We start from the raw sequence: 27,852 nt of genomic DNA, 5'->3' as shown, positions 1-27,852 counted from the left end.
ATGTCGGTCCGCTATGCGCGCACACGTGTGTATGGATGCATAAGGAGCATAGATGAGTCTAGTATGAAACTATGGATTAGTCGTCAAGAGCCGGGGACCTCAATATTGATTTTGCACAGCCATTGCATGTTCAAAAGATAAAACAAGGTGATTTGTCAAGATAAATTCGTAATAATTGATCTTCATAATTTAAGTAAATCCAAGAGCAAAAAAAGAATTATATGAAATTATCTTTGCTCTTGATTTTTTATTTCAAAATTGTGTACATGATGGGATGGCCTAATCCCAAATGTATGGAGAAATGAAGAGATCTTTGTAACTTCAAATTTGGTATGTTACCAAATTGAATGCTAATTTTATATACCAACTCTAATTTTATGAAAATCTTGAATTTAGACTTATCCTCCTCAACCCTAAACGTATCCTGACGGCGCTCTCCCCTAAACGTATCCGGCGGCGCTCTCTCTGCGGACGGCTCTCATACTGCAGGTTCTGTTCTGGGCGGCTCTCTATCCTAAAGCGGGGCGCACTTTCGTGGCCCTCCATCAACACAAGCTACTGGGCGCACGTTTGTCTGGCCTGCATCTCTCTGGGCGGCTCTCTCTGCAGCGTTTGCTGCTCTTAATACATAGTGTGGCGTGCTTCTCTGTGGGCGGCTCTTCTCTGCAGCCACTCGCCCCTTCAGCAGCTCCACCTTGCTCTTATCTCTCTGCAGCCACTCGCCCCTTCAGCAGCTCCACCTTGCTCTTACCTAGCAGCTACTCTTTACCTCCAAATCAAAGGATGCCTAGCATTATGTACACCTGCCAGCACTGGGGTTATAATCTATCTAAGCTTATCCGTCCCTCCACAGCCATGCAATCTGGATTCTAGCAGGTATATGGGAGTCTCTTAAACTTTAATTTTTTTATTTTCTCTTCTGAATCAGACGATACAATGTTACAGTAGTAGTTTCATTAGCAAGAGCATTGTAGGTCATAAAGGGCAATAAACAGGCCCTGGCCATAAATCTCTCATGCTTGGTTTTCATTAGGCGTCTCTTATTGCTGTGAGCAGGCCCACTCTCCTACGCAGCATATACAAGACATTGCATAGTTGCAGGCCACATCTTCTACAGCAATAAGAGAGAGCAGCCAGCATATACTTGGATTTTCTCTTCTGAATCAGGTTTTTTCTCTTCAACCATAATTTCCCGAGTTTTTGAATTCTTGCATGCTTTTATTTTCTACTCTATGTCAATGTGTATGATCTGATTTTTAATTGACATGTTTAAAACTTTAAATCTAATCATAGATAATGATTTAATATGCATTGAGACAAAAATATGTGTACCTTGTTGTATCGTTGAATTTGATAATAGATGCGGTGATGTCCAAGTGCTAGTTGTCAATGACAAGATGGGAAAGTAGGTTTGTATTACATAAACGACATGGACGTCAAGGAAAACTTGAAAAATAGCAAGACCATTTTAAATTCTTTAAGGGCGGGATAATTTGAATTTAAAATTGGGCGGGATAATTTGAATTTAAAATTGGGCGGGATAATTTGAATGCTCTACCACATGGTAGAGCTGGAAAAATGCATTCTAGCTCTACCACATGGTAGAGCTGGAAAAATGCATTCTAGCTCTACCACATGGTAGAGCTGGAGTTGAAATGACTTAAACTAGTGCAAGATTACTTGAAATGAAAAACCATCCATCTAGTATCGTACCTCTATTCATAGCATAGCTTCTCCCCTCTCCTTGCTTGAAATTGTACTTTCCTGCTCTTACACTCTAAATCTATGCAAGAGAGCTCTCATAATAATGCAAGATGTAGCTCCTAATGCTCTTACTCTCTAAGCATGTCATTGAGACTATGCATGAGAACTCTTTTACTTTTTACATGAGATCTATCCATGGGAGCTCTTATAATAATGCAAGATATAGCTCTATGTATGAGAGCTCTTATAATAATTAATGCAAGATCTAACTCTATGCATGCGATCTCTATGTATGAGAGCTCTTAATGCAAGACTTAGCTCTATGCATGAGAGCTCTTTCACTCTATACATGAGATCTATCCATGGGAGCTCTTATAATAATGCAAGATATTATAGCTCTATGCATGAGATGTATGTAAGGGAGCTCTCATAATAATGCAAGATCTAACTCTATGCATGTGAGATCAATGTATGAGAGCTTTGAATGCAAGACCTAGCTCTATGCATGAGAGCTCTTTCACTCTATACATGAGATCTATCCATGGGAACTCTTATAATAATGCAAGATATAGCTCTATGCATGCGAGCTCTATGTATGAGAGATCTTAATGTAATACCTATCTCTATGAATGAACGCTCTAATGCAAGACCAAGCTCTATGCATGGGAGCTCTATGTATGAGAGCTCTTAATGTAAGACCTAGCTCTTTGCATGAGAGCTCTAGTGCAAGACCAAAATCTCTATAGCTCTCATGCATGATATGAGAGATCTATGCATATGAGAGCTATTAATGCATGAGAGATCTTACAATGCAAGAGGGATCTCATGCATGAGACCTCTTAGAATACAAGAGAGCTCGATCCATAAGATCTCATGTATGATAACTCTATATGCATGAGAGCTCATCGATATGCATAAGAGCTCTCATGCATGAGATATATATGCATGACAGCCCTCTATACATGAGATATATATGCACACGACAGCCCTCTATGCATAAGAGCTCTCACAATGACTCGCACTTGATAATAGCTGATCTATATGCATTAGAGCTCTCTTTGCATGAGATTTGCGATCTATATGCATGGGAGCTCTCACAATGAATCACACACAATGTTAGCTCTATATTTATGAGATCTATATGCATGGATCTCTCATGGAAGAGATCCACGCTTGAGAGCTTTATGTAAGATCTCTCATAATGCATGAAAACTCTCTATGCATGAGAGCTCTCACACCTTGCGTAGATATATCCAAGATCTATATGCATGAGAGCCCTCTATGCATAATCGATAACACATGCATCACAGTAAATAAAAGTATGTAAATAATTCTCTATTGTGTTATTCTCTTGACCTCACGTCCTGACCATGCTTTGGTGTTAGGTCCTCACCACCTACCGAGTTGTGGTAAGCTCTAAACCCAATGCTCTCTTTTTTATGTTGCAACCCATCAGGGTGCTATGGGAGTTTTTTATAAGAGCATTAGATATCTCATGGCTGCAAGAGATCTCTATGCATAAGATCTCTTATTTTCATTTATTTGCATTGAGTGTACGAGCTCTCTTGCGCTGCATGATATCTCTATATGCATGTGAGTTCCCTATCCATGAGAGCTCGCATTTAGTAAGAGCTCTTTTTGCATGAGAGCTCTCATTTGCATCTTTTTCGAGAACCCGGATTCGGACAGTTAGAAGTTAGGATCCGGGACCCCATCAGACAACGGACCACACGGACTTGTGCTAGGGAAGTTGCTCTATGTCCACATCACTCCGTGCATGGATTTGGGCATAGCAATCACTTCTCCCAACGCGTCAAAGTTAGGTCCCAGCGCCATTCAACACACTTGTTTATCTCCTTGGTTCTCGTCATGGTCTCTTCTTGGAGTAATTGGTTTTGTTGATTTGCATGGTACACAGCTATTCTAGCTCTACCACATGGTAGAGCTAGACCTCAAATGCAATTCTAGCTCCACCACATGGTAGAGCTAGACCTCAAAGCAATCTACGATGTGGTCTAGGTTGGATACAGCTCTACCACATGGTAGAGCTAGATCAAATGCAATTCTAGCTTTTTGGTTCTTGTCATGTGAAGTAGAACTCATCTTGGAGTAATTGATTTTGTTGATCTGCATGGTACACAGCTAGATCGATGCATTCTAGCTCCACCACATGGTAGAGCTAGATCGGATGCAATTGTAGCTCTTTGGTTCTCGTCATGTGAAGTAGGTCTCTTCTTAGAGTAATTGGTTTTGTTGATCTGCATGGTACACAGCTAGTTCCGGGTTGCTTGCCACACATTTTTCCATGCATGATTCGAATTTCATGCCTCTTCGGTGCCGTTTGTGCCACGGTTGAAAATTTTCGCCATTTGGCACGCTCGTTCATCTTTTTCTAGAACCCGGATTCGAACAGTTAGAAGTTGAGGATCCCGGACCCCATTAGAGAACGGACCACACGGACTTATGCTAGGGAAGTTGCTATATGTCCACATCACTCTGTGCATGGGTTTGGGCATCGCAATCACTTCTCCCATCGCGTCAAGGTCCCTGGCGAAGATAGTGCAAAATCACCATAACAGAGTCTCGGATCCGAAATGAGTCCGAATCGCATCTGAACACAACAACAAAGATCCGGTTGCTTGCCACACATTTGTCCATGCATGATTCGATTTTCATGCCTCTTCGGTGCCGTTTGGTCTACAGTTGGAAATTTTCGCCATTTGGCACGCTCGTGCATCTTTTTCGAGAACCCGGATTGGGACAGTTGGAAGTTGAGGATCTGGGACCCCATCAGAGAACCGACAACACGGACTTGTACTAGGGAAGTAGCTCTATGTCCACATCACTCCGTGTATGGATTTGGGCATTGCAATCAGTTCTCCCAGCGCGTCAAAGTTGGGTCCCGGCGAAGATAGTGCAAAATCGCCATAACAGAGTTTCGGATCCGAAATGAGTCCGAATCGCATCTGAACGCAACAAGAAAGATCCGGGTTGGTTGCCACACATTTTTCCATGCATGATTCGAATTTCATGCCTCTTCGGCGTCGTTTGGGCCAGGGTTGGAAATTTCCGCCATTTGGCACGTTCATTCATCTTTTTCGAGAACCCGGATTCGAACAGTTAGAAGTTGAGGATCCGGGGCCCCATCAGAGAACGGACCACACGGACTTGTGCTAGGGAAGTTGCTCTATGTCCACATCACTTCGTGCATGGATTTGTGCATCGCAATCACTTCTCCCAGCGCGTCAAAGTTGGGTCCCGACGAAGATAGTGTAAAATCGCCATAACAGAGTTTCGGATCCGAAATGAGTCCCAATCGCATCTGAACACAACAAGAAAGATCCGGGTTGCTTGCCACACATTTTTCCATGCATGATTCGAATTTCATGCCTCTTTGACGTCGTTTGGGCCAGGGTTGGAAATTTCCGCCATTTGGCACGCTCGTTCATCTTTTCCGAGAACCCGGATTCGAACAGTTAGAAGTTGAGGATCCGGGACCCCATCAGAGAACGGACCACACGGACTTGTGCTAGGGAAGTTGCTCTATGTCCACATCACTCCGTGCTTGGATTTGGGCATCGCAATCAGTTCTCCCAGCGCGTCAAAGTTGGGTCCCGACGAAGATAGTGCAAAATCGCCATAACAGAGTTTCGGATCCGAAATGAGTCCCAATCGCATCTGAACACAACAAGAAAGATCCGGGTTGCTTGCCACACATTTGTCCATGCATGATTCCATTTTCATGCCTCTTTAGCGTCGTTTGGGCCACGGTTGGAAATTTTCACCATTAGGCACGCTCGTGTATCTTTTTTGAGAACCCGAATTCGGACAGTTAGAAGTTGAGGATTCGGGACCCCATCAGAGAACGGACCACACGGACTTGTGCTAGAAAAGTTCCTCTATGTCCACATTACTCCGTGCATGCATTTGGAGATCGCAATCACTTCTCCCAGCGCGTCAAAGTTGGGTCCCGGCGAAGGTAGTGCAAAATCGCCATAATTGAGTTTCGGATCCGAAATGAGTCCGAATCGCATCTGAACACAACAAGAAAGATCCGGGTTGGTTGCCACACATTTTTCCATGCATGATTCGAATTTCATGCCTCTTTGACGTCGTTTGGGCCAGGGTTGGAAATTTCCGCCATTTGGCACGCTCGTTCATCTTTTCCGAGAACCCGGATTCGAACAGTTAGAAGTTGAGGATCCGGGACCCCATCAGAGAACGGACCACACGGACTTGTGCTAGGGAAGTTGCTCTATGTCCACATCACTCCGTGCTTGGATTTGGGCATCGCAATCAGTTCTCCCAGCGCGTCAAAGTTGGGTCCCGACGAAGATAGTGCAAAATTGCCATAACAGAGTTTCGGATCCGAAATGAGTCCCAATCGCATCTGAACACAACAAGAAAGATCCGGGTTGCTTGCCACACATTTGTCCATGCATGATTCCATTTTCATGCCTCTTTAGCGCCGTTTGGGCCACGGTTGGAAATTTTCGCCATTAGGCACGCTCGTGTGTCTTTTTCGAGAACCCGGATTCGGACAGTTAGAAGTTGAGGATTCGGGACCCCATCAGAGAACGGACCACACGGACTTGTGCTAGGAAAGTTGCTCTATGTCCACATTACTCCGTGCATGCATTTGGAGATCGCAATCACTTCTCCCAGCGCGTCAAAGTTGGGTCCCGGCGAAGATAGTGCAAAATCGCCAAAACAGAGTTTCGGATCCGAAAAGAGTCCGAATCGCATCTGAACACAACAAGAATGATCCGGTTGGTTGCCACACATTTGTCCATGCATGATTCGATTTTCATTCCTCTTCGGCGCCGTTTGGGTCCCTGTTGGAAATTTCCGCCATTTGGTACGCTCATGCATCTTTTTCCAGAACCCGGATTCGGACAGTTAGAAGTTGAGGATCCGGGACTTCATCAGAGAACGGACCACATGGACTTGTGCTCCAGAAGTTGCTCTATGTCCACATCACTTCGTGCACGAATTTGGGCATCGCAATCACTTCTCCCTGCGCGTCAAATTTGGGTCCCAGCGCCATTCAACACACTTGTTTATCTCCTTGGTTCTCGTCATGGTCTCTTCTTGGAGTAATTGGTTTTGTTGATTTGCATGGTACACAGCTAGATCAATGCATTCTAGCTCTACCACATGGAAGAGCTAGACCTCAAAAGCAATTCTAGCTCCAGCACATGGTAGAGCTAGACCTCAAAGCAATCTAGCTCTACGATGTGGTCTAGGTTGGATACAGCTCTACCACGTGGTAGAGCTAGATCAAATGCAATTCTAGCTTCTTGGTTCTTGTCATGTGAAGTAGATCTCATCTTGGAGTAATTGATTTTGTTGATCTCCATGGTACACAGCTAGATCGATGCATTCTAGCGTCACCACATGGTAGAGCTAGATCTGATGCAATTGTAGCTCCTTGGTTCTCGTCATGTGAAGTAGGTCTCTTCTTAGAGTAATTGGTTTTGTTGATCTGCATGGTACACAGCTAGATCCGGGTTTCTTGCCACACATTTTTCCATGCATGATTCCCACATTTTCATGCCTCTTCGGCGCCGTTTGGGCCACGGTTGGAAATTTCCGCCATTTGGTACGCTCATGCATCTTTTTCGAGAACCCGGATTCGGACAGTTAGAAGTTGAGGATCAAGGACCCCATCAGAGAACGGACCATACGGACTTGTGCTAGGAAAGTTGCTCTATGTCCACATCACTCCGTGCATGGATTTGTGCATTGCAATCACTTCTTCCAGCTCGTCAAAGTTGGGTCCCGGGGCGAAGATAGTGCAAAATTGCCATAACAAAGTTTCAGATCCGAAATGAGTCCGAATCGCATCTGAACACAACAAGAAAGATCCGGGTTGGTTGCCACACATTTTTCCATGCATGATTCGAATTTCATGCCTCTTCGGCGCCGTTTGGGCCACGGCTGGAAATTTTCGCCCTTTGGCACGCTCGTTTATCTTTTTCGAGAACCCAGATTCGGACAGTTAGAAGTTGAGGATTCGAGACCCCATCAGAGAACGGACCACACGGACTTGTGCTAGGAAAGTTGCTCTATGTCCACATTACTCCGTGCATGCATTTGGAGATCGCAATCACTTCTCCCAACGCGTCAAAGTTGGGTCCCGGTGAAGATAGTGCAAAATCGCCATAACAGAGTTTCGGATCCGAAAAGAGTTCGAATGGCATCTGAACACAACAAGAATGATCCGGGTTGGTTGCCACACATTTTTTCATGCATGATTCGAATTTCATGCCTCTTCGGCGCCGTTTTGGGCCAGGGTTGAAAATTTCCGCCATTTGGCATGCTCGTTCATCTTTTTCGATAACCCGGATTCGAACAGTTAGAAGTTGAGGACCCGGGACCCCATTAGAGAACGGACCACACGGACTTGTGCTAGGGAAGTTGCTCTATGTCCACATCACTCCGTGCATGGATTTGTGCATCGCAATCACCTCTCCCAGCGCGTCAAAGTTGGGTCCCGACGAAGGTAGTGCAAAATCGCCATAACCGAGTTTCGGATCCAAAATGAGTCCGAATCGCATCTGAACCCAACAAGAAAGATCCGGGTTGGTTGCCACACATTTTTCCATGCATGATTAGAATTTCATGCCTCTTCGGCGCCGTTTGGGCCACGGTTGGAAATTTCTGCCATTTGGCACGCTTGTGCATCTTTTTCAAGAACCCGGATTCAGACAGTTAGAAGTTGAGGATTCGGGACTCCATCAGAGAACGGACCACACGGACTTGTGCTAGGAAAGTTGCTCTATGTCCACATTACTCCGTGCATGCATTTGGAGATCGCAATCACTTCTCCCAGCGCGTCAAAGTTGGGTCCCGGTGAAGATAGTGCAAAATCGCTATAACAGAGTTTCGGATCCAAAAAGAGTCCGAATCGCATCTGAACACAACAAGAATGATCCGGGTTGGTTGCCACACATTTGTCCATGCATGATTCGATTTTCATTCCTCTTCAGCGCCGTTTGGGTCCCTGTTGGAAATTTCCGCCATTTGGTACGCTCATATATCTTTTTCGAGAACCCAGATTTGGACAGTTAGAAGTTGAGGATCCGGGACCCCATCAGAGAACGGACCACACGGACTTGTGCTAAGGAAGGTGCTTTATGTCCACATCACTCCGTGCACAAATTTGGGCATCGCAATCACTTCTCCCAGCGCGTCAAAGTTGGGTTACAGCGCCATTCAACACACTTGTTTATCTCCTTGGTTCTCGTCATGGTCTCTTCTTGGAGTAATTGGTTTTGTTGATTTGCATGGTACACAGCTAGATCAATGCATTCTAGCTCTACCACATGGAAGAGCTAGACCTCAAAAGCAATTCTAGCTCCACCACATGGTAGAGCTAGACCTAAAAGCAATCTAGCTCTACGATGTGGTCTAGGTTGGATACAGCTCTACCACGTGGTAGAGCTAGATCAAATGCAATTCTAGCTTCTTGGTTCTTATCATGTGAAGTTGATCTCATCTTGGAGTAATTGATTTTGGTTATCTCCATGGTACACAGCTAGATTGATGCATTCTAGCTCCATCACATGGTAGAGCTAGATCTGATGCAAATGTAGCTCCTTGGTTCTCGTCATGTGAAGTAGGTCTCTTCTTAGAGTAATTGGTTTTGTTGATCTGCATGGTACACAGCTAGATCGATGCATTCTTGCCACACATTTTTCCATGCATGATTCCCACATTTTCATGCCTCTCTGGCGCCGTTTGGGCCACGGTTGGAAATTTCCGCCATTTCGCACGCTCGTGCATCTTTTTCGAGAACCCGGATTCGGACAGTTAGAAGTTGAGGATCAGGGACCCCATCAGAGAACGGACCACACGGACTTGTGCTAGGGAAGGTGCTCTATGTCCAAAGTAATTGGTGGCCACTCTTGCTTAAAACAAGAGTAGAACCCTCAATCTCTTAAGACAAAGAAAAGCTTACAACTCCATGTAAGCTAAATTTTTCTTTTTTTAAAAATTTTAATTCTATGGTTTTCTTGATTTTCTTGTTTTATAGTTGATTAAAGTAAATTCTATTGCTATGCCTTGATGAATAGGCCACCTCCTTCTCTTCTTTACATTCCAGCCTTTCTTTATCCTAAAATGATTAACAAAAAAATTAATTAAACTTTTTTTTTTGCTTATTCTCTTGGAAATTAAGAATTGTGTAGATTAGAGTACTATACATCTAATTGTGTAGATTAGAGTACTATACATCTAATTGGGGTTAATTTAAGTTAGAATTAGAATGATAAAATGAGAAATGGTCAGCCATACAAAGGAGGTTATGGCAAAATTTTTTATATTTTTGTGGAAAAGAGTGTTTTTATGTTATTCCAAAAGAGTAATTCCCCCTGTTTGTGCATTCTCTAGAAAAATTTTAATTTGCTCCATGTATATGCATAGATACCACTGATATTAATTATTAAAATTAAATTTTTTGCATAGAAAGATGTAAAATGGATCTGGAACCCCATAAGGGAACGGACCACACGGACTTGTGCTAGGAAAGTTGCTCTATGTCCACATCACTCCGTGCATGGATTTGTGCATCGCAATCACTTCTCCCAGCGCGTCAAAGTTGGGTCCCGACGAAGATAGTGCAAAATCGCCATAACAGAGTTTCGGATCCGAAATGAGTCCGAATCGCATCTGAACACAACAAGAAAGATCCGGGTTGGTTGCCACACATTTTTCCATGCATGATTCCAATTTCATGCCTCTTCGGCGCCGTTTGGGCCACGGTTGGAAATTTTCGCCCTTTGGCACGCTCGTGCATCTTTTTCGAGAACCCGATTCGGATAGTTGAAGTTGAGGATCCGGGACCGCATCAAAGAACGGACCACACGGACTTGTGCTAGGAAAGTTGCTCTATGTCCACATCACTCGGTGCATGCATTTGGAGATCGCAATCACTTCTCCCAGCGCGTCAAAGTTGGGTCCTGACAAAGATAGTGCAAAATCGCTATAACATAGTTTCGGCGGATCCGAAATGAGTCCCAATCGCATATGAACACAACAAGAAAGATCCGGGTTGCTTGCCACACATTTGTCCATGCATGATTCCATTTTCATGCCTCTTTAGTGCCGTTTGGGCCACGGTTGAAAATTTTTGCCATTAGGCACGCTCGTGCATCTTTTTCGAGAACCCGGATTCGGACAGTTAGAAGTTGAGCATCAGGGACCCCATCAGAGAACGGACCACACGGACTTGTGCTAGGGACGTTGCTCTATGTCTAATTGGTGGCCACTCTTGCTTAAAACAAGAGTAGAACCCTCAATCCCTCAAGACAAAGGAAAGCTTACAACTTCATGTAAGCTAAATTTTTCTTTTTTTAAAAAATTTTAAATCTATGGTTTTCTTGATTTTCTTGTTTATAGTTGATTAAAGTAAATTCTAATGCTATGCCTTGATGAATAGGCCACCTCCTTGTCTTCTTTACATTCCACCCTTTCTTTATCCTAGAATGATTAACAAAAAAATTAATTAAACTTTTCTTTTTATTTATTCTCTTGAAAATTAAGAATTGTGTAGATTAGAGTACTATACATCTAATTGGGGTTAATTTAAGTTACAATTAGAATGATAAAAATGAGAAATGGTCAACCATACAAAGGAGGTTATGGCAAAATTTTTCATATTTTTGTGGAAAAGAAAGTTTGTTTTTATGTTATTCCCAAAGAGTAATTCACCCTGTTTGTGCATTCTATAGAAAAAATTTAATTTACTCCATGTACATATTCACCTATGAATATGCATGGATACCACTAATATTAATTATTAAATTTAATTTCTTTGCATTTAGAAAGATGCAAAATGGAGCTGGGACTCCATTAGAGAACGGACCACACGGACTTGTGGTAGGGAAGTTGCTCTATCTCCACATCACTCCGTGCCACACGGATTTGGGCATCGCAATCACTTCTCCCAGCGCGTCAAAGTTAGGTCCCGGCGAAGATAGTGCAAAATCGCCATAGCAGAGTTTCGGATCCGAAATGAGTCCGAATCGCATCTGAACACAACAAGAAAGATCCAGGTTGGTTGCCACACATTTGTCCATGCATGATGCGAATTTCATGCCTCTTTGGCGCTGTTTGGGCGCCCCTGTTGGAAATTTTTGCCATTTGGCATGCTCGTGCATCTTTTTCGAGAACCCGGATTCAGACAGTTAGAAGTTGAGGATCCATTACCCCATCAAAGAACGGACCACACGGACTTGTGCTAGGGAAGTTTCTCTATGTCCAAATCACTCCGTGTACGGATTTGGGTAACGTAATCACTTCTCCCAGCGCGTCAAAGTTGGGTCCCAGCGCCATTCAACACACTTGTTTATCTCCTTGGTTCTCCTCATGGTCTCTTCTTGGAGTAATTGGTTTTGTTGATTTGCATGGTACACAGCTAGATCAATGCATAGCTCTACCACATGATGGTAGAGCTAGACCTCAAATGCAATTCTAGCTCCACCACAATGTAGAGCTAGACCTCAAAGCAGTCTAGCTCTACGATGTGGTCTAGGTTGGATACAGCTCCACCACGTGGTAGAGCTAGATCAAATGCAATTCTAGCTTCTTGGTTCTTGTCATGTGAAGTAGATCTCTTCTTGGAGTAATTGATTTTGTTGATCCGCATGGTACATAACCAGATCGATAAATTCTAGCTTGATAGAGCTAGACCTCAAATTAATTCTAGCTCCACCACATGGTAGAGCTAGACCTTAAAGCATTCTTGCTCTAAAATTTGGTCTAGGTTGAATACAGCTCTACCGCGTGGTAGAGCTAGATCAAATGTAATTCTAGCTCCTTGGTTCTCGTCATGGTCTCTTCTTGGAGTAATTGGTTTTGTTAATTTGCATGGTACACAGCTAGATCAATGCATTCTAGCTCTACCACATGGTAGAGCTAGACCTCAAATGCAATTCTAGATCCACCACATGGTAGAGCTAGACCTCAAAGCATTCTAGCTCTACGATGTGGCCTAGGTAGAATACAGTCCTACCTCATGGTAGAGCTAGATCAAATACAATTCTAGCTCCTTGGATCTTGTCATGTGAAGTAGGTCTCTTCTTGGAGTAATTAGTTTTGTTGATGTGTATGGAACACAGCTAGATCGATGCATTCTTGCTCTACCACATGGTAGAGCTAGACCTCAAAGCTTTCTACCTCTACGACTCTTGCTCCACCACATGGTAGAGCTAGACCTCAAAGCATTCTATCTCTACAATGTGCTTTAGGTAGAATACAGCTCTACCACAGTTACATTCAACCTCAGCCGGTTACAAGCAATTCTAGCTCCACCACATGGTAGAGCTAGACCTCAAAGCATTCTATCTCTACAACGTGGTTTAGGTAGAATACAGCTCTACCACAGTTACATTCAACCTCAACCGGTTACATTCATTGAAGTCTAGCTCTACCACATGGTAGAGCTAGAAGAATGTATTTTAGCTCTACCACATGGTAGAGCTAGATTTCATAGCATTCTGGTCAATACATTCATTAATCTTGCTCTGCCACCTGGTAGAGATAATATCCATTGAAAAACCAGCACTAGAATACTTTGAAGTCCAGCTAGAATGCATTTATCTAGCTCTACCATGTGGTAGAGCAAGACTAATAAATGTATTGAGAGCTCCAAGATGGAGTAATTGAGATAGAATGCTTTGAGTTCTAGCTTTACCATGTGGTGGAGCTAGAATTGCACTTGAGGTCTAGCTCTACCATGTGGTGGAGCTAGAATTGTAGAGGTAGAAAGCTTTGAGGTCTAGCTCTACCATGTGGTGGAGCTAGAATTGTAAAGGTAGAAAGCTTTGAGGTCTAGCTCTACCACAGTTACATTCAACCTCAGCCGGTTACATTCTTTGAAGTCTAGCTCTACCACATGGTAGAGCTAGAAGAATTCATCCTAGCTCCACCACATGGTAGAGCTGGACCTCAAAGCATTCTAGCTCTACGATTCTAGCTCCACCACATGGTAGAGCTAGACCTCAAATGCAATTCCAACTCCACCACATTGTAGAGGTAGACCTCAAAGCATTCTATCTCAGTCGGTACATTCATTGAAGTCTAGCTCTACCACATGGTGGTAGAGCTAGAAGAATGCATTCTAGCTCCACCACATGGTGGAGCTGGACCTCAAGCATTCTAGCTCTACGATGTGGTCTAGGCAGAATACAGCTCTACCCCGTGGTAGAGCTAGATCAAATGCAATTCTAGCTCCTTGATTCTTATCATGAGAGGTAGGTCTCTTCTTGGAGGAATTGGTTTTGTTGATGTGTATGGAACACAGCTAGATCAATGCATTCTTGCTCTACCACATGGTAGATCTAGCCCTCAAAGCTTTCTACCATGTGATAGAGCTAGATCAAATGCAATTCTAGCTCCTTGGTTTTGTTGATGTGTATGGAACACAGCTAGATCGATGCATTTTTGCTCTACCACATGGTAGAGCTAGACCTCAAAGTTTTCTACCTCTACGATTCTAGCTCCACCACATGGTAGAGCTAGACCTCAAATGCAATTCTAACTCCACCACATTGTAGAATGCTTTAAAGTCCAGCTAGAATGCATTTATCTAGCTCTACCATGTGGTAGAGCAAGACTAATAAATGTATAATTGAGATCTCCAAGATGGAGTAATTAAGATAGAATTCCTTGAGGTCTAGCTCTACCATGTGGTGGAGCTAGAATTTCAGTTGAGGTCTAGCTCTACCATGTGGTGGAGCTAGAATCGTAGACGTAGAAAGCTTTGAGGTCTAGCTCTACCACAGTTACATTCAACCTCATCCGGTTACATTCATTGAAGTCTAGATCTACCACATGGTAGAGCTAGAAGAATACATTCTAGCTCCACCACATGGTAGAGCTGGACCTCAAAGCATTCTAGCTCTACGATGTAGTCTAGATAGAATACAACTCTACCACATGGTAGAGCTAGACCTCAAATGCAATTCTAGCTCCACCACATGGTAGAGCTAGACCTCAAAGCAGTCTAGCTCTACGATGTGGTCTAGGTTGGATACAGCTCTACCACGTGGTAAAGCTGGATCTCAAATACAATTATAGCTCCTTGGTTCTTGTCATGTGAAGTAGGTCTCTTCTTGGAGTAATTGGTTTTGTTGATGTGTATGGAACACAGCTAGATCGATGCATTCTTGCTCTACCACAAGGTAGAGCTAGACCTCAAAGCTTTCTACCTCTATGATTCCAGCTCCACCACATGGTAGAGCTAGACATGGTAGAGCTAGACCTCAAAGCTTTCTACATGTACGATTCTAGCTCCACCACATGGTAGAGCTAGACCTCAAATGCAATAATAGCTCCACCACATGGTAGAGCTAGACCTCAAAGCATTCTGTCTCTATAATGTGGTTTAGGTAGAATACAGCTCTACCACGGTTACATTCAACCTCAGCCGGTACATTCATTGAAGACTAGCTCTACCACATGGTAGAGCTAGAAGAATGCATTCTAGCTCCACCACATGCTGGAGCTGGACCTAAAGCATTCTAGCTCTACGATGTGGTCTAGGCAGAATACAGCTCTACCACGTGGTAGAGCTAGATCAAATGCAATTCTAGCTCCTTGATTCTTGTCATGAGAAGTAGGTCTCTTCTTGGAGTAATTGGTTTTGTTGATGTGTATGGAACACAGCTAGATCGATGCATTCTTGCTCTACCACATGGTAGATCTAGCCCTCAAAGCTTTCTACCACGTGGTAGAGCTAGATCAAATGTAATTCTAGCTCCTTGGTTATTGTAATGTGAAGTAGGTCTCTTTTTGGATTAATTGGTTTTGTTGATGTGTATGGAACACAGCTAGATGGATGCATTCTTGCTCTACCACATGGTAGAGCTAGACCTCAAAGCTTTCTACCTCTACGACTCTAGCTCCACCACATGGTAGAGCTAGACCTGAAATGCAATTCTAGCTCCAGCACATGGTAGAGCTAGACCTCAAAGCATTCTATCTCTACAATGTGGTTTAGGTAGAATACAGCTCTACCACAGTTACATTCAACCTCAGCCGGTTACATTCATTGAAGTCTAGCTCTACCACATGGTAAAGCTATAAGAATGCATTCTAGCTCCACCACATGGTAGAGCTAGATTTCAAAGCATTCTGGTCAATACATTTATTAATCTTGCTCTGCCACCTGGTAGAGATAATACCCATTGAAAAACCAGCACTAGAATACTTTAAAGTCCAGCTAGAATGCATTTATCTAGCTCTACCATGTGGTAGAGTGGTAGAGCAAGACTAATAAATGTATAATTGAGAGCTCCAAGATGGAGTAATTAAGATAGAATTCCTTGAGGTCTAGCTCTACCATGTGGTGGAGCTAGAATTTCAGTTGAGGTCTAGCTCTACCATGTGGTGGAGCTAGAATCGTAGAGGTAGAAAGCTTTGAGGTCTGGCTCTACCACAGTTACATTCAACCTCATCCGGTTACATTCATTGAAGTCTAGATCTACCACATGGTAGAGCTAGAAGAATGCATTCTAGCTCCACCACATGGTAGAGCTGGACTTCAAAGCATTCTAGCTCTACGATGTAGTCTAGATAGAATACACCTCTACCACATGGTAGAGCTAGACCTCAAATGTAATTCTAGCTCCACCACATGGTAGAGCTAGACCTCAAAGCAGTCTAGCTCTACGATGTAGTCTAGGTTGGATACAGCTCTACCACGTGGTAGAGCTGGACCTCAAATGCAATTATAGCTCCTTGGCTCTTGTCATGTGAAGTAGGTCTCTTCTTGGAGTAATTGATTTTGTTGATGTGTATGGAACACAGCTAGATCGATGCATTCTTGCTCTACCACAAGGTAGAGCTAGACCTCAAAGCTTTCTACCTCTACGATTCTAGCTCCACCACATGGTAGAGCTAGACCTCAAAGCTTTCTACATCTACGATTCTAGCTCCACCACATGGTAGAGCTAGACCTCAAATGCAATAATAGCTCCACCACATGGTAGAGACCTCAAAGCATTCTATCTCTATAATGTGGTTTACCATAGTTACATTCAACCTCAGCCACCAGTACATTCATTGAAGTCTAGCTCTACCACATGGTGGTAGAGCTAGAAGAATGCATTCTAGCTCCACCACATGGTGGAGCTGGACCTAAAGCATTCTAGCTCTACGATGTGGTCTAGGCAGAATACAGCTCTACCACGTGGTAGAGCTAGATCAAATGCAATTCTAGCTGCTTGATTCTTGTCATGAGAAGTAGATCTCTTCTTGGAGTAATTGGTTTTGTTGATGTGTATGGAACACAGCTAGATCGATGCATTCTTGCTCTGCTACATGGTAGATCTAGCCCTCAAAGCTTTCTACCTCTATGATTCTAGCTCTACCACATGGTAGAGCTAGACCTCAAATGCAATTCTAGCTCCACCACATGGTAGAGCTAGACCTCAAAGCATTCTATCTCTACAGTAAGGTTTAGGTAGAATGCAGCTCTACCACAGTTACATTCAGGCTCAGCCGGTTACATTCATTGAAGTCTAGCTCTACCACATGGTAGAGCTAGAAGAATGCATTCTAGCTCCACCACATGGTAGAGCTAGATTTCAAAGCATTCTGGTCTCAATACATTTATTAATCTTGCTCTGCCACCTGGTAGAGATAATATCCATTGAAAAACCAGCACTAGAATACTTTAAAGTCCAGCTAGAATGCATTTATCTAGCTCTACCATGTGGTAGAGCAAGACTAATAAATGTATAATTGAGAGCTCCAAGATGGAGTAATTAAGATAGAATTCCTTGAGGTCTAGCTCTACCATGTGGTGGAGCTAGAATTTCAGTTGAGGTCTAGCTCTACCATGTGGTGGAGCTAGAATCGTAGAGGTAGAAAGCTTTGAGGTCTAGCTCTACAACAGTTACATTCAACCTTATCCGGTTACATTCATTGAAGTCTAGATCTACCACATGGTAGAGTTAGAAGAATGCATTCTAGCTCCACCACATGGTAGAGCTGGACTTCAAAGCATTCTAGCTCTACGATGTAGTCTAGATAGAATACAGCTCTACCACATGGTAGAGCTAGACCTCAAATGCAATTCTAGCTCCACCACATGGTAGAGCTAGACCTCAAAGCAATCTAGCTCTACGATGTGGTCTAGGTTGGATACAGCTCTACCACGTGGTAGAGCTGGACCTCAAATGCAATTATAGCTCCTTGGTTCTTGTCATGTGAAGTAGGTCTCTTCTTGGAGTAATTGATTTTGTTGATGTGTATGGAACACAGCTAGATCGATGCATTCTTGCTCTACCACAAGGTAGAGCTAGACCTCAAAGCTTTCTACCTCTACGATTCTAGCTCCACCACATGGTAGAGCTAGACATGGTAGAGCTAGACCTCAAAGCTTTCTACATCTACGATTCTAGCTCCACCACATGGTAGAGCTAGACCTCAAATGCAATAATAGCTCCACCACATGGTAGAGACCTCAAAGCATTCTATCTCTATAATGTGGTTTACCACAGTTACATTCAACCTCAGCCGGCCGGTACATTCATTGAAGTCTAGCTCTACCACATGGTGGTAGAGCTAGAAGAATGCATTCTAGCTCCACCACATGGTGGAGCTGGACCTAAAGCATTCTAGCTTTACGAGGTGATCTAGGTAGAATACAGCTCTACCACGTGGTAGAGCTAGATCAAATGCAATTCTAGCTCCTTGATTCTTGTCATGAGAAGTAGGTCTCTTCTTGGAGTAATTGGTTTTGTTGATGTGTATGGAACACAGCTAGATCGATGCATTCTTGCTCTGCTACATGGTAGATCTAGCCCTCAAAGCTTTCTACCTCTACAATTCTAGCTCTACCACATGGTAGAGCTAGACCTCAAATGCAATTCTAGCTCCACCACATAGTAGAGCTAGACCTCAAAGCATTCTATCTCTACAGTAAGGTTTAGGTAGAATGCAGCTCTACCACAATTACATTCAAGCTCAGCCGGTTACATTCATTGAAGTCTAGCTCTACCACATGGTAGAGCTAGAAGAATGCATTCTAGCTCCACCACATGGTAGAGCTAGACGAATGCATTCTAGTCCTACGATGTGGTCTACGTAGAATACAGCTCTACCACATGGTAGAGCTCGATCAAATGCAATTCTAGCTCCTTGGTTATTGTAATGTGAAGTAGGTCTCTTTTTGGAATAATTGGTTTTGTTGATGTGTATGGAACACAGTTAGGTGGATGCATTCTTGCTCTACCACATGGTAGAGATAGACCTCAAAGCTTTCTACCTCTATGACTCTAGCTCCACCACATGGTAGAGCTAGACCTGAAATGCAATTCTAGCTCCAGCACATGGTAGAGCTAGACCTCAAAGCATTCTATCTCTACAATGTGGTTTAGGTAGAATACAGCTCTACCACAGTTACATTCAACCTCAGCCGGTTACATTCATTGAAGTCTAGCTCTACCACATGGTAGAGCTATAAGAATGCATTCTAGCTCCACCACATGGTAGAGCTAGATTTCAAAGCATTCTGGTCAATACATTTATTAATCTTGCTCTGCCACCTGGTAGAGATAATATCCATTGAAAAACCAGCACTAGAATACTTTAAAGTCCAGCTAGAATGTATTTATCTAGCTCTACCATGTGGTAGAGCAAGACTAATAAATGTATAATTGAGAGCTCCAAGATGGAGTAATTAAGATAGAATTCCTTGAGGTCTAGCTCTACCATGTGGTGGAGCTAGAATTTCAGTTGAGGTCTAGCTCTACCATGTGGTGCAGCTAGAATCGTAGAGGTAGAAAGCTTTGAGGTCTAGCTCTACCACAGTTACATTCAACCTCATCCGGTTACATTCATTGAAGTCTAGATCTACCACATGGTAGAGCTAGAAGAATGCATTCTAGCTCCACCACATGGTAGAGCTGGACTTCAAAGCATTCTAGCTCTACGATGTAGTCTAGATAGAATACAGCTCTACCACATGGTAGAGCTAGACCTCAAATGCAATTCTAACTCCACCACATGGTAGAGCTAGACCTCAAAGCAGTCTAGCTCTACGTGTGGTCTAGGTTGGATACAGCTCTACCACGTGGTAGAGCTGGACCTCAAATGCAATTATAGCTCCTTGGTCCTTGTCATGTGAAGTAGGTCTCTTCTTGGAGTAATTGGTTTTGTTGATGTGTATGGAACACAGCTAGATCGATGCATTCTTGCTCTACCACAAGGTAGAGCTAGACCTCAAAGCTTTCTACCTCTACGATTCTAGCTCCACCACATGGTAGAGCTAGACATGGTAGAGCTAGACCTCAAAGCTTTCTACATCTACGATTCTAGCTCCACCACATGGTAGAGCTAGACCTCAAATGCAATAATAGCTCCACCACATGGTAGAGCTAGACCTCAAAGCATTCTATCTCTATAATGTGGTTTACCACAGTTACATTCAACCTCAGCCGTCGGTACATTCATTGAAGTCTAGCTCTACCACATGGTAGAGCTAGAAGAATGCATTCTAGCTCCACCACATGGTGGAGCTAGACCTAAAGCATTCTAGCTCTACGATGTGGTCTAGGCAGAATACAGCTCTACCACGTGGTAGAGCTAGATCAAATGCAATTCTAGATCCTTGATTCTTGTCATGAGAAGTAGGTCTCTTCTTGGAGTAATTGGTTTTGTTGATGTGTATGGAACACAGCTAAATCGATGCATTCTTGCTCTACTACATGGTAGATCTAGCCCTCAAAGCTTTCTACCTCTACGATTCTAGCTCTACCACATGGTAGAGCTAGACCTCAAATGCAATTCCAGCTCCACCACATGGTAGAGCTAGACCTCAAAGCATTCTATCTCTACAGTAAGGTTTAGGTAGAATGCAGCTCTACCACAGTTACATTCAAGCTCAGCCAGTTACTTTTATTAAAGTCTAGCTCTACCACATGGTAGAGCTAGAAGAATGGATTCTAGCTCCACCACATGGTAGAGCTACATTTCAAAGCATTCTGGTCAATACATTTATTAATCTTGCTCTACCACTCGGTAGAGATAATATCCATTGAAAAACCAGCACTAGAATACTTTGAAGTCCAGCTAGAATGGATTTATCTAGCTCTACCATGTGGTAGAGCAAGACTAACAAATGTATTGAGATCTCCAAGATGGAAATACTCTTCATCTCCTCCACAGTGTTTTCATGGATATATATTGTGATTTTTGAATATGATATTGTAAGTTTTTTTTAAAGTGTAAGAATACAATAACTATAATTAACAATTGTGGTTTTTGTTGTAGGTGAAAGATGTCTCAGAAAAGAAAAGTGGTGGAAGTTCCGGACAGTGTTAACTTTGCCTCTGCTGATCAACGACGACAGTGGTACTTAGATATTTGGGGTCTTCAGGGTTCACAATTTAACAAAATTCATCTATTTGTTGCTAGTGATGTGGGCGTGGATACTTTTGAGGATCTAGGACCAATGACTCTATCTTATATTTCTGTAGTTGATTCTCATCCCGATATTGAGTGCATAAATATTGGGGTACCTGGGATCCATGAGTATCAACTAGATCCCAAGGCATTCATTATTGAACGAATAGTAAGAGATAAACAAGATACTATGTTCTCTCGAGGGTGGAAGTTAGATTGTGCAAGTCAAGAAATAACTCTTGAAGAGTTGCAAGCTTCCATTGCTTATTGTGTGAAAGGCAAACAAAAAAAAGAGAAAACGCCCTCTAAAAATCCAGTTCAAAAAAAGGTAAAAAGCAGTACAGGTATTATGGATGTAGATGAAGCAGTTCTTAAATCTACAATAGAGAAAACAGGCTTGGAAAATTCAACAAAAATAAGATTTGTGGATCCCAAAGTTTTGGAAAATGAGGTGCAAAAGGCACAAAAGAGTGATACAGGGGGTATGGAAAAATACTCTAAGTATTTTCCATTCAAGTACAAAGAGTATGAGATCCCTGTAGATCAATGCTGGCTAGCTCCTGATCACTATAACTCCCGTCAAATAGAACCTCACCGTGTGGATGAATGCGTGTTATTTTTTGGTGCAAGTGCAAACAGGCCAGGAGCGTGTGCATACTTGATGCCTGTAAAGAATGCTGGCAAGAAGAAAGGAATTCCAATGAAACTAAGTGAGGTAACAGAGGAGAAACTCACTGAGTATTCATATTGGATTATTGATGGCCAACATTCCATCTATGCTGCAAAATTCTTACGGTATCAAGAAATGGAAAAAGATGGTCGTGCTCAAGATCTGATACAAGTGTATGAAAAAAGGAAGGCTCGAATTGTTGTAGATCCAGAGCCACAAGTTGCGACGGCCATATCTGCTATAGCTAATGAAGAGGCCCAATCATTATATGTCAAACAACCATACTATGATGTCTTGCAGCACTTGAGGAGTCAGTGGATCTTCAATAATTCTCCGTCAAGGCCACCATCTGGAGTAACAGAGGGCTCATCATCTCGTGTAGACTGGGATGTATGTCCATATCCCTTGCTCTCTTATAATTATAAGTTTTGAAAAAAATACTTGATTTTGATCTTTTTTTCTTTTATTTCTTTGCAGAAATTTTTACGAATGGCTAGAATTACGGTGGGAGCATCCTTCATTTCAAAGAAGTCTCACATGGTCATTTACTCTGATGAAGTTTTCAAAGGCTGGCTTGAAATCATGGAGAAGCAAAACAAGAAACCAACTGCCACAGTTTTCAGATGTCTTGCTGGGCTAGATGAACAAGAAGTCAAACAAATACAATCAGAAATCAGGTCTGGAAAAATTGTTCTTTCAAAGGGTACTAAGGATGTAGATGTGATTGACATGCCAGAGCGTATCAAGCAGCTCAAGCAAGATAAAATTATTCAAGATGCATTGCTTGTAGAGTTCAACACTCTGAACAAGGACAAACAATGTCAAGATTGGTCAGAATTGACTATCACCTATAGCATCAATGAGGTTGTATACTCAGTTCTTTTGAAGTTATGTAATGTGTATATAAAGTCAAAGCTACAGGTTGGATCAAAGAAGATTGATTTTCCAGTAGAAGCAAGGCAATATGTGGAGTGGAATATCAGCCTTAGCAAAGAAAGTTCAACCTTGTCCTTGGATCTTCCTTGGTGTATTTATGCTGTGAGTCTTCCATTCGACGGGAGTTACTACTTGAAGTGCCACCTCAACAATCCAATTTCCATTGGGTTATGTGTTCTGGATAACACTGAAGATTTGGGAAGAAATATGCATTGGGATGTGGAATCATTTTGCAATCTTTTGAACGGCATTATGATTATTACAGCAGCTGGTAGATCTTTGCCATCCCAATATGTATTGCTTACCTTTCTAAATATTATAGATTTTATTCACTTGCAAAATGCTTTAAAAAATTTGAGTGACATAGCAAAGGAACAGTATAATGGGGCATTGCATTTTCGACGTGACAACCGATGCATTGGTGCAATAGAGTTCTTCACATCCTTAGTGTTTTTCAGCAAGGGAGATGCCTTTCAAGGACTAGCAGATGTTCCTGATCCAGGTACACAAGCGACAATATTGGATACTGGACTTCTCGATATAGATAATGAAGATGTTAAAACTATCCCAGACATTGAGTTTCTAAGAATCAAGAAGAATCTTTTGATCAAGCAATGTATTCGAAAGTATTGCAGAGAAGGCTGCAAGCTTGTTGATCTTTTCAGTAATGGCTACATCATCGAGCTAGGGCTAGCACTAAATAAGGAAGTGATTTGCCTAGTGGAGAGTATTGAAGATCAAAGAAAGATGGGAACAAGGCTTCTTGACTTTGCAAAGTCAAGAAATGAGCAACCAGTACCGCCTATTTCTAACAATCCAAGGAATACCACGGAAAGATCGAGCCATGGTGAAGTTCGTTCAGCTCGAGATTTTTTGGATTTTGAAGACAGTATGTAACTTCTTAATGGGCTTTCCTTGTATCTTCAATACTTTGATTTGGTGATGTTTTGACTTGTTATATCCTTGGTTCATTTTTTAGTAGTATTTTTGTAGCTCTCTCCAAATTGGGCTTTGAAATCTAGAATCACCAAGTTATGGATCCTAACATGTTCATTGACAAATTCACTTTTTACATAACCAATTGGTGAATTTGGAAAGCCTACTTAGTGGTCGCACAATGGCCAGTTGGTGAATCTGAAAATCTTGCTTACAAATCTAAGATGATAGAGCTAGAGATCCTCTCATTTACTTCAATCCTATCCTGTGGTAGATCTAGATTTCAATAGGTCTACAATTTGGTGGAGCTAGCTACCTCTTCAAAGTGGTGGACCAAGAATCCATTAAAGTCTAGCTACCTCTTCAAAGTGGTGGAGCTAGGCCAATGCACCCCCCCAAAGACAGTTTTTGCAGAGCATCCATTTAAGTCTAGCTCTACCATATGGTTGAGCTAGGCCAATGCATTTCTAGCTCCACCAGAGCTAGTTCAAATGCAATTCTAGCTCCTTGGTTCTTGTCACGTGCGATGAGCTAGAACCCATTGAAGTCTAGACCTAGAACCTATGGAAGTCTACTGGCTCCACCCATAAAGAAGCTATCTTGATCCCCAACTCAACCACGTGGTAAAGCAAGACTTATAAATTTCAGCTCTACCATATGGAAAATCAAAAACATCTAAAATTTTAGCTTTACCATATAGTTGAGTGGTTTTGTGTTTCTCACCTCCACCTACTCTTGGAGCTCAAGAGTGGATCAAGAGTGGATCTCAAGGGCTACTTCCAAGAGCTCCCTTGCAAACTGGCTCTACCAAACGGTAGAGCTAGAATAATGGGTGTATTTGGAAATCCATTTTAAACCCTCCAATTCTAGAGTGAGCAACTAGAATTTATAATTGGTATCCAAACATGATTTTCTTTTAGATTACACCAATAAACATGTGTTAAGAGTGAGTGTTACAATTGTAAATTCTTTTAGTTTGAAAGACTGTTGAGTCAATGTTACTTTTTTTTCTTTTAGATCCCGAAATTGAGATAGTAGCACCAAGTGAAGTAGCTACGGCGGAATGCCACAATCAAACTGTGGATGAGAGCTTCTCCCACACATTCAGTGATGTCCATCCAGAAGGTTTAAAGACAAATGCTGACAATGAGATTGGGGTACCTAAATCTCCAACAAATGAAGCAATGGGTGAGAGTTTCCAGCCTGAAGAAGAAGTACCAAGAAGTGCCGACACTGCTATCTCCAAGAAATCTGTGTTGACAATTGTGTTGGACCTGAATGGTCTACTACTGAAACGTTGTCAACAACAACCATCTTCAATACATGAAACTATTCAAATGGATTCAAAACGATATATTGTACTAAGGCCAGGATGTATCCAATTCTTGAAGATTTTTTTAAAAAATATTAATGTTGGGATCTGGTCAACAGCGACAGAGAGTAATGTTCTTCAAATATTGAGAACATTACAAGACAGAGCAGGAGAGATATTGCCTTTTTTTGTAGTTTGGGCTCAAGAGGCTTGCGAGAAGGATAAAAGTGGTAAAATAGCTAGACCTGATAATCCAACAGTTCAGGCAATGTTCAAGCCATTGTCAAAAATTGCTTCATGTTTTGATTGTGATGCTCGTAGAACGGTTCTTATTGATGACTCTCCATACAAGGGATGTGCTTCTCCTGATAATAATTGTATATATCCTGCAAAGTTTGATGAAGAAAGGATGGTCGACAATATTCTCATTGATGAGCTGCTCCCTTACTTATTGCAGCTTGATGAGAGTGAAGATGTGCGTGAGATCATTGGCTCTAATCGCTACGGACAACCTCCAGTATCCAATGAAAATGAATACAGAGGTGTGGTAGATTTTTGGAGAAAGCGCAATTTAAATTGGTCACAGAAGACAATCTACACTGATAGGCTACCACTATCAGAGATTATACAGAAGTATGTCAACAATCAAGAGGTATTAGCGAGACAATATGAAAACAAAAGAGAAGAGATAATAGAAATTATGGCAAAAGAACGAGTCAGTATTGCTAGCATGAGGGGACCACAAGTGATTTCTCTAGCTAGAAAATTGGGTTCTACCACAACACAGTTGAAGGCAGCCAATGCAAGGGCTTTCATAAACAAGGTGTTAAATGAGTACAATCTTCTCCAACGTGATAGAAATAACTAAGGTACTATCCAACATAAATGATAATTATAACTAAATACATGATTTTATACAACAATTGTGTATTCACAATGAAGAAACTTAATTTATGATGGTTTCTTGCCGATTTATTTCAAGGATATTGTTCCAAGGAGTATTCACTTAAAGAAGCCATTTGTCACCAAGGATTGTATTTTTTTTGGAGGAATTTTATCTTTTTGCAATCATGAATTGACAAGAAATTTTGTCTTGTTTTTAAAGTAGTGGCAAATGTATTACTCTTCAAATAATTTTATAAATGTTGGAGTGCACTCTACTATAAGGGGCCTCCTAATTTGAAAATGTATGGAAGCTTGATCTTTGTCTTATGATTTTAATTCCTACATATATGGACTATGGTAGAGCTAGATCAATGCCTTCTAGCTCCACCTCATGGTAGAGCTAGACTTCAAAGCATTCTACCTCCACGACATGGTAGAGCTAGACTTGAAAGCGTTCTAGCTCTACCATATGGTAGAGCTAGATCAATGCATTCTAGCTCTTCCACGTCACCACACATGGTTGAGTTGGACTTCCCTTCCAACCATTCTAGTTCTACCATGGAGTCTATCTAAAATATTTTGATACAGCTCTACCACGTGCTAGAGCTGGACTTCAAATATTATTTCTAATTTTGCCATGGGATCGAGCTAGAATACTTTGATATAGCTCTATCACATGGTAGAACTAGATTTAAAAATATTCTAGCCCTACCACATGGTTGAGCTAGAACAGTGCATTCTAGCTCTACCACGTATTGATCTAGATCAATGCATTCTAATTTCACCACATTTTGATACCTGCTAGCACATTTTGTCGCGTCTTTTTAGAATCAAATGGAAAGAGTCTTTGCATCTTGAGTCATTTTGTAATGCAACTAAAGTCAACATTTTAGAACAGTATATAGTTTAATGTTAGCGTGCATAGTCACTAAAAAGTAGTTGTAACATGCCTTCCCCCACATGCACACCTTTATCATTAAGCATGCTCATTTTTTTCCAGGTCATGTGATTGATTCTAATTGGCAGAGGCGACTTCTTCGTCACAGAGCATTAGTACGTCACATGTCCAAGAAAATCCAGAGTGTACGAAGACAGTTGGTTCAGCGCCGTCTTGACCGTCTACGGGAAATTGATGCAAGGTTGCGCTTTGTGCATCCCTCCGAGGGGGTTATCATACTGACATGGTATTCGTCAGACCCAATATGCGTACCCCTACGCAAAGAGGATGATAGGAGGGCTATTATTCTAAACCTTAATGGTTTGTTGTGCCATGTTGTCGAAACCCAATATGATGAGAAGGATCCTCCTTATAGCAACGAGTTGGTAAAATATCCAATTAACCAATATCGTTATGTCCTATGTCACAAGGATGCACATGAGTTCTTAGATTGGTGTATTCAATTCTTTTATGTTTTTATTTGAAGCGCATGTAGGAGAACTAAGCTCTCTGGAATAATTGACACAGTATTTCCACAACAAAAGCCCAAGTTTGCAGGTGTTCTCTCACAAGAGCATTGTTCAAAATCCACATGGGTTGTGCAGAATAGACAAGTTTTCTTTAAAAAGCTTGAGACCTTTTGGGGTCTCCATCCTTTGTACAACAAGAAAAATACATTGATAATTGATGATAGCTACTATAAGGTGTTTAAGAATGAACGAGGAACCTGGTTAATAGTCCGAGAATTATACCATCAACCTTCCAAGGAAAGGTATAGTTTTTTGACAGAAGATTTAAGAAATTGGTTGTTTTTATGGCTACAGAATGAAGATCGGCAAGAGTATACATGGGATAATGCCTTTGAAGAAAAACCTAACCAATTCTCAGATGATGTGATGAAGAAATGGCTTGAAGAAGAGAAATTGGAAGTAGAGAATAGGAAAAAGGCAGAGGTGTGGAAGCAACAGCAGGAGGCTGATGCTGAGGCAGAGAGACAGGAACAACTTGAAATTCAAAGAAAGCAAAGAGAGGAGGCTGAAGCTGAGGCAGAGAGGC

General features: G+C 42.0%; 1 protein-coding gene across 1 annotated transcript; it reads left to right on the top strand.

Moving 5' to 3' along the window:
* On the top strand, positions 1–27,778 carry LOC147607998 (uncharacterized). Its single transcript, XM_086790141.1, has 5 exons — positions 1–25; positions 835–876; positions 1,057–1,167; positions 26,860–27,043; positions 27,621–27,778. Coding segments are annotated over exons 1-5 (363 nt in total). The 3' UTR covers positions 27,622–27,778.
* The last annotated feature ends 74 nt before the right edge of the window (positions 27,779–27,852 follow it).

The sequence above is a fragment of the Cibotium barometz genome, chromosome 54 (assembly GCF_041138505.1).
Source record: "Cibotium barometz isolate CiBa-2024 chromosome 54, ASM4113850v1, whole genome shotgun sequence".
NCBI classification, from domain to species: Eukaryota; Viridiplantae; Streptophyta; class Polypodiopsida; order Cyatheales; family Cibotiaceae; genus Cibotium; species Cibotium barometz.
The sequence above is the reverse complement of the archived record's forward strand: the minus strand, read 5'-3'. Positions and strand labels throughout refer to the sequence as shown.

Bases quoted from the DNA above. Each gene is read 5' to 3' on its own strand.
- LOC147607998 (XM_086790141.1), top strand. From the start codon at position 1: ATGTCGGTCCGCTATGCGCGCACAC. The intron at 26-834 runs GTGTGTATGGAT...AATCTATCTAAG, and splicing joins GGTCCGCTATGCGCGCACAC to CTTATCCGTCCCTCCACAGC. The intron at 1,168-26,859 runs GTTTTTTCTCTT...ATTTTTTTCCAG, and splicing joins GATTTTCTCTTCTGAATCAG to GTCATGTGATTGATTCTAAT.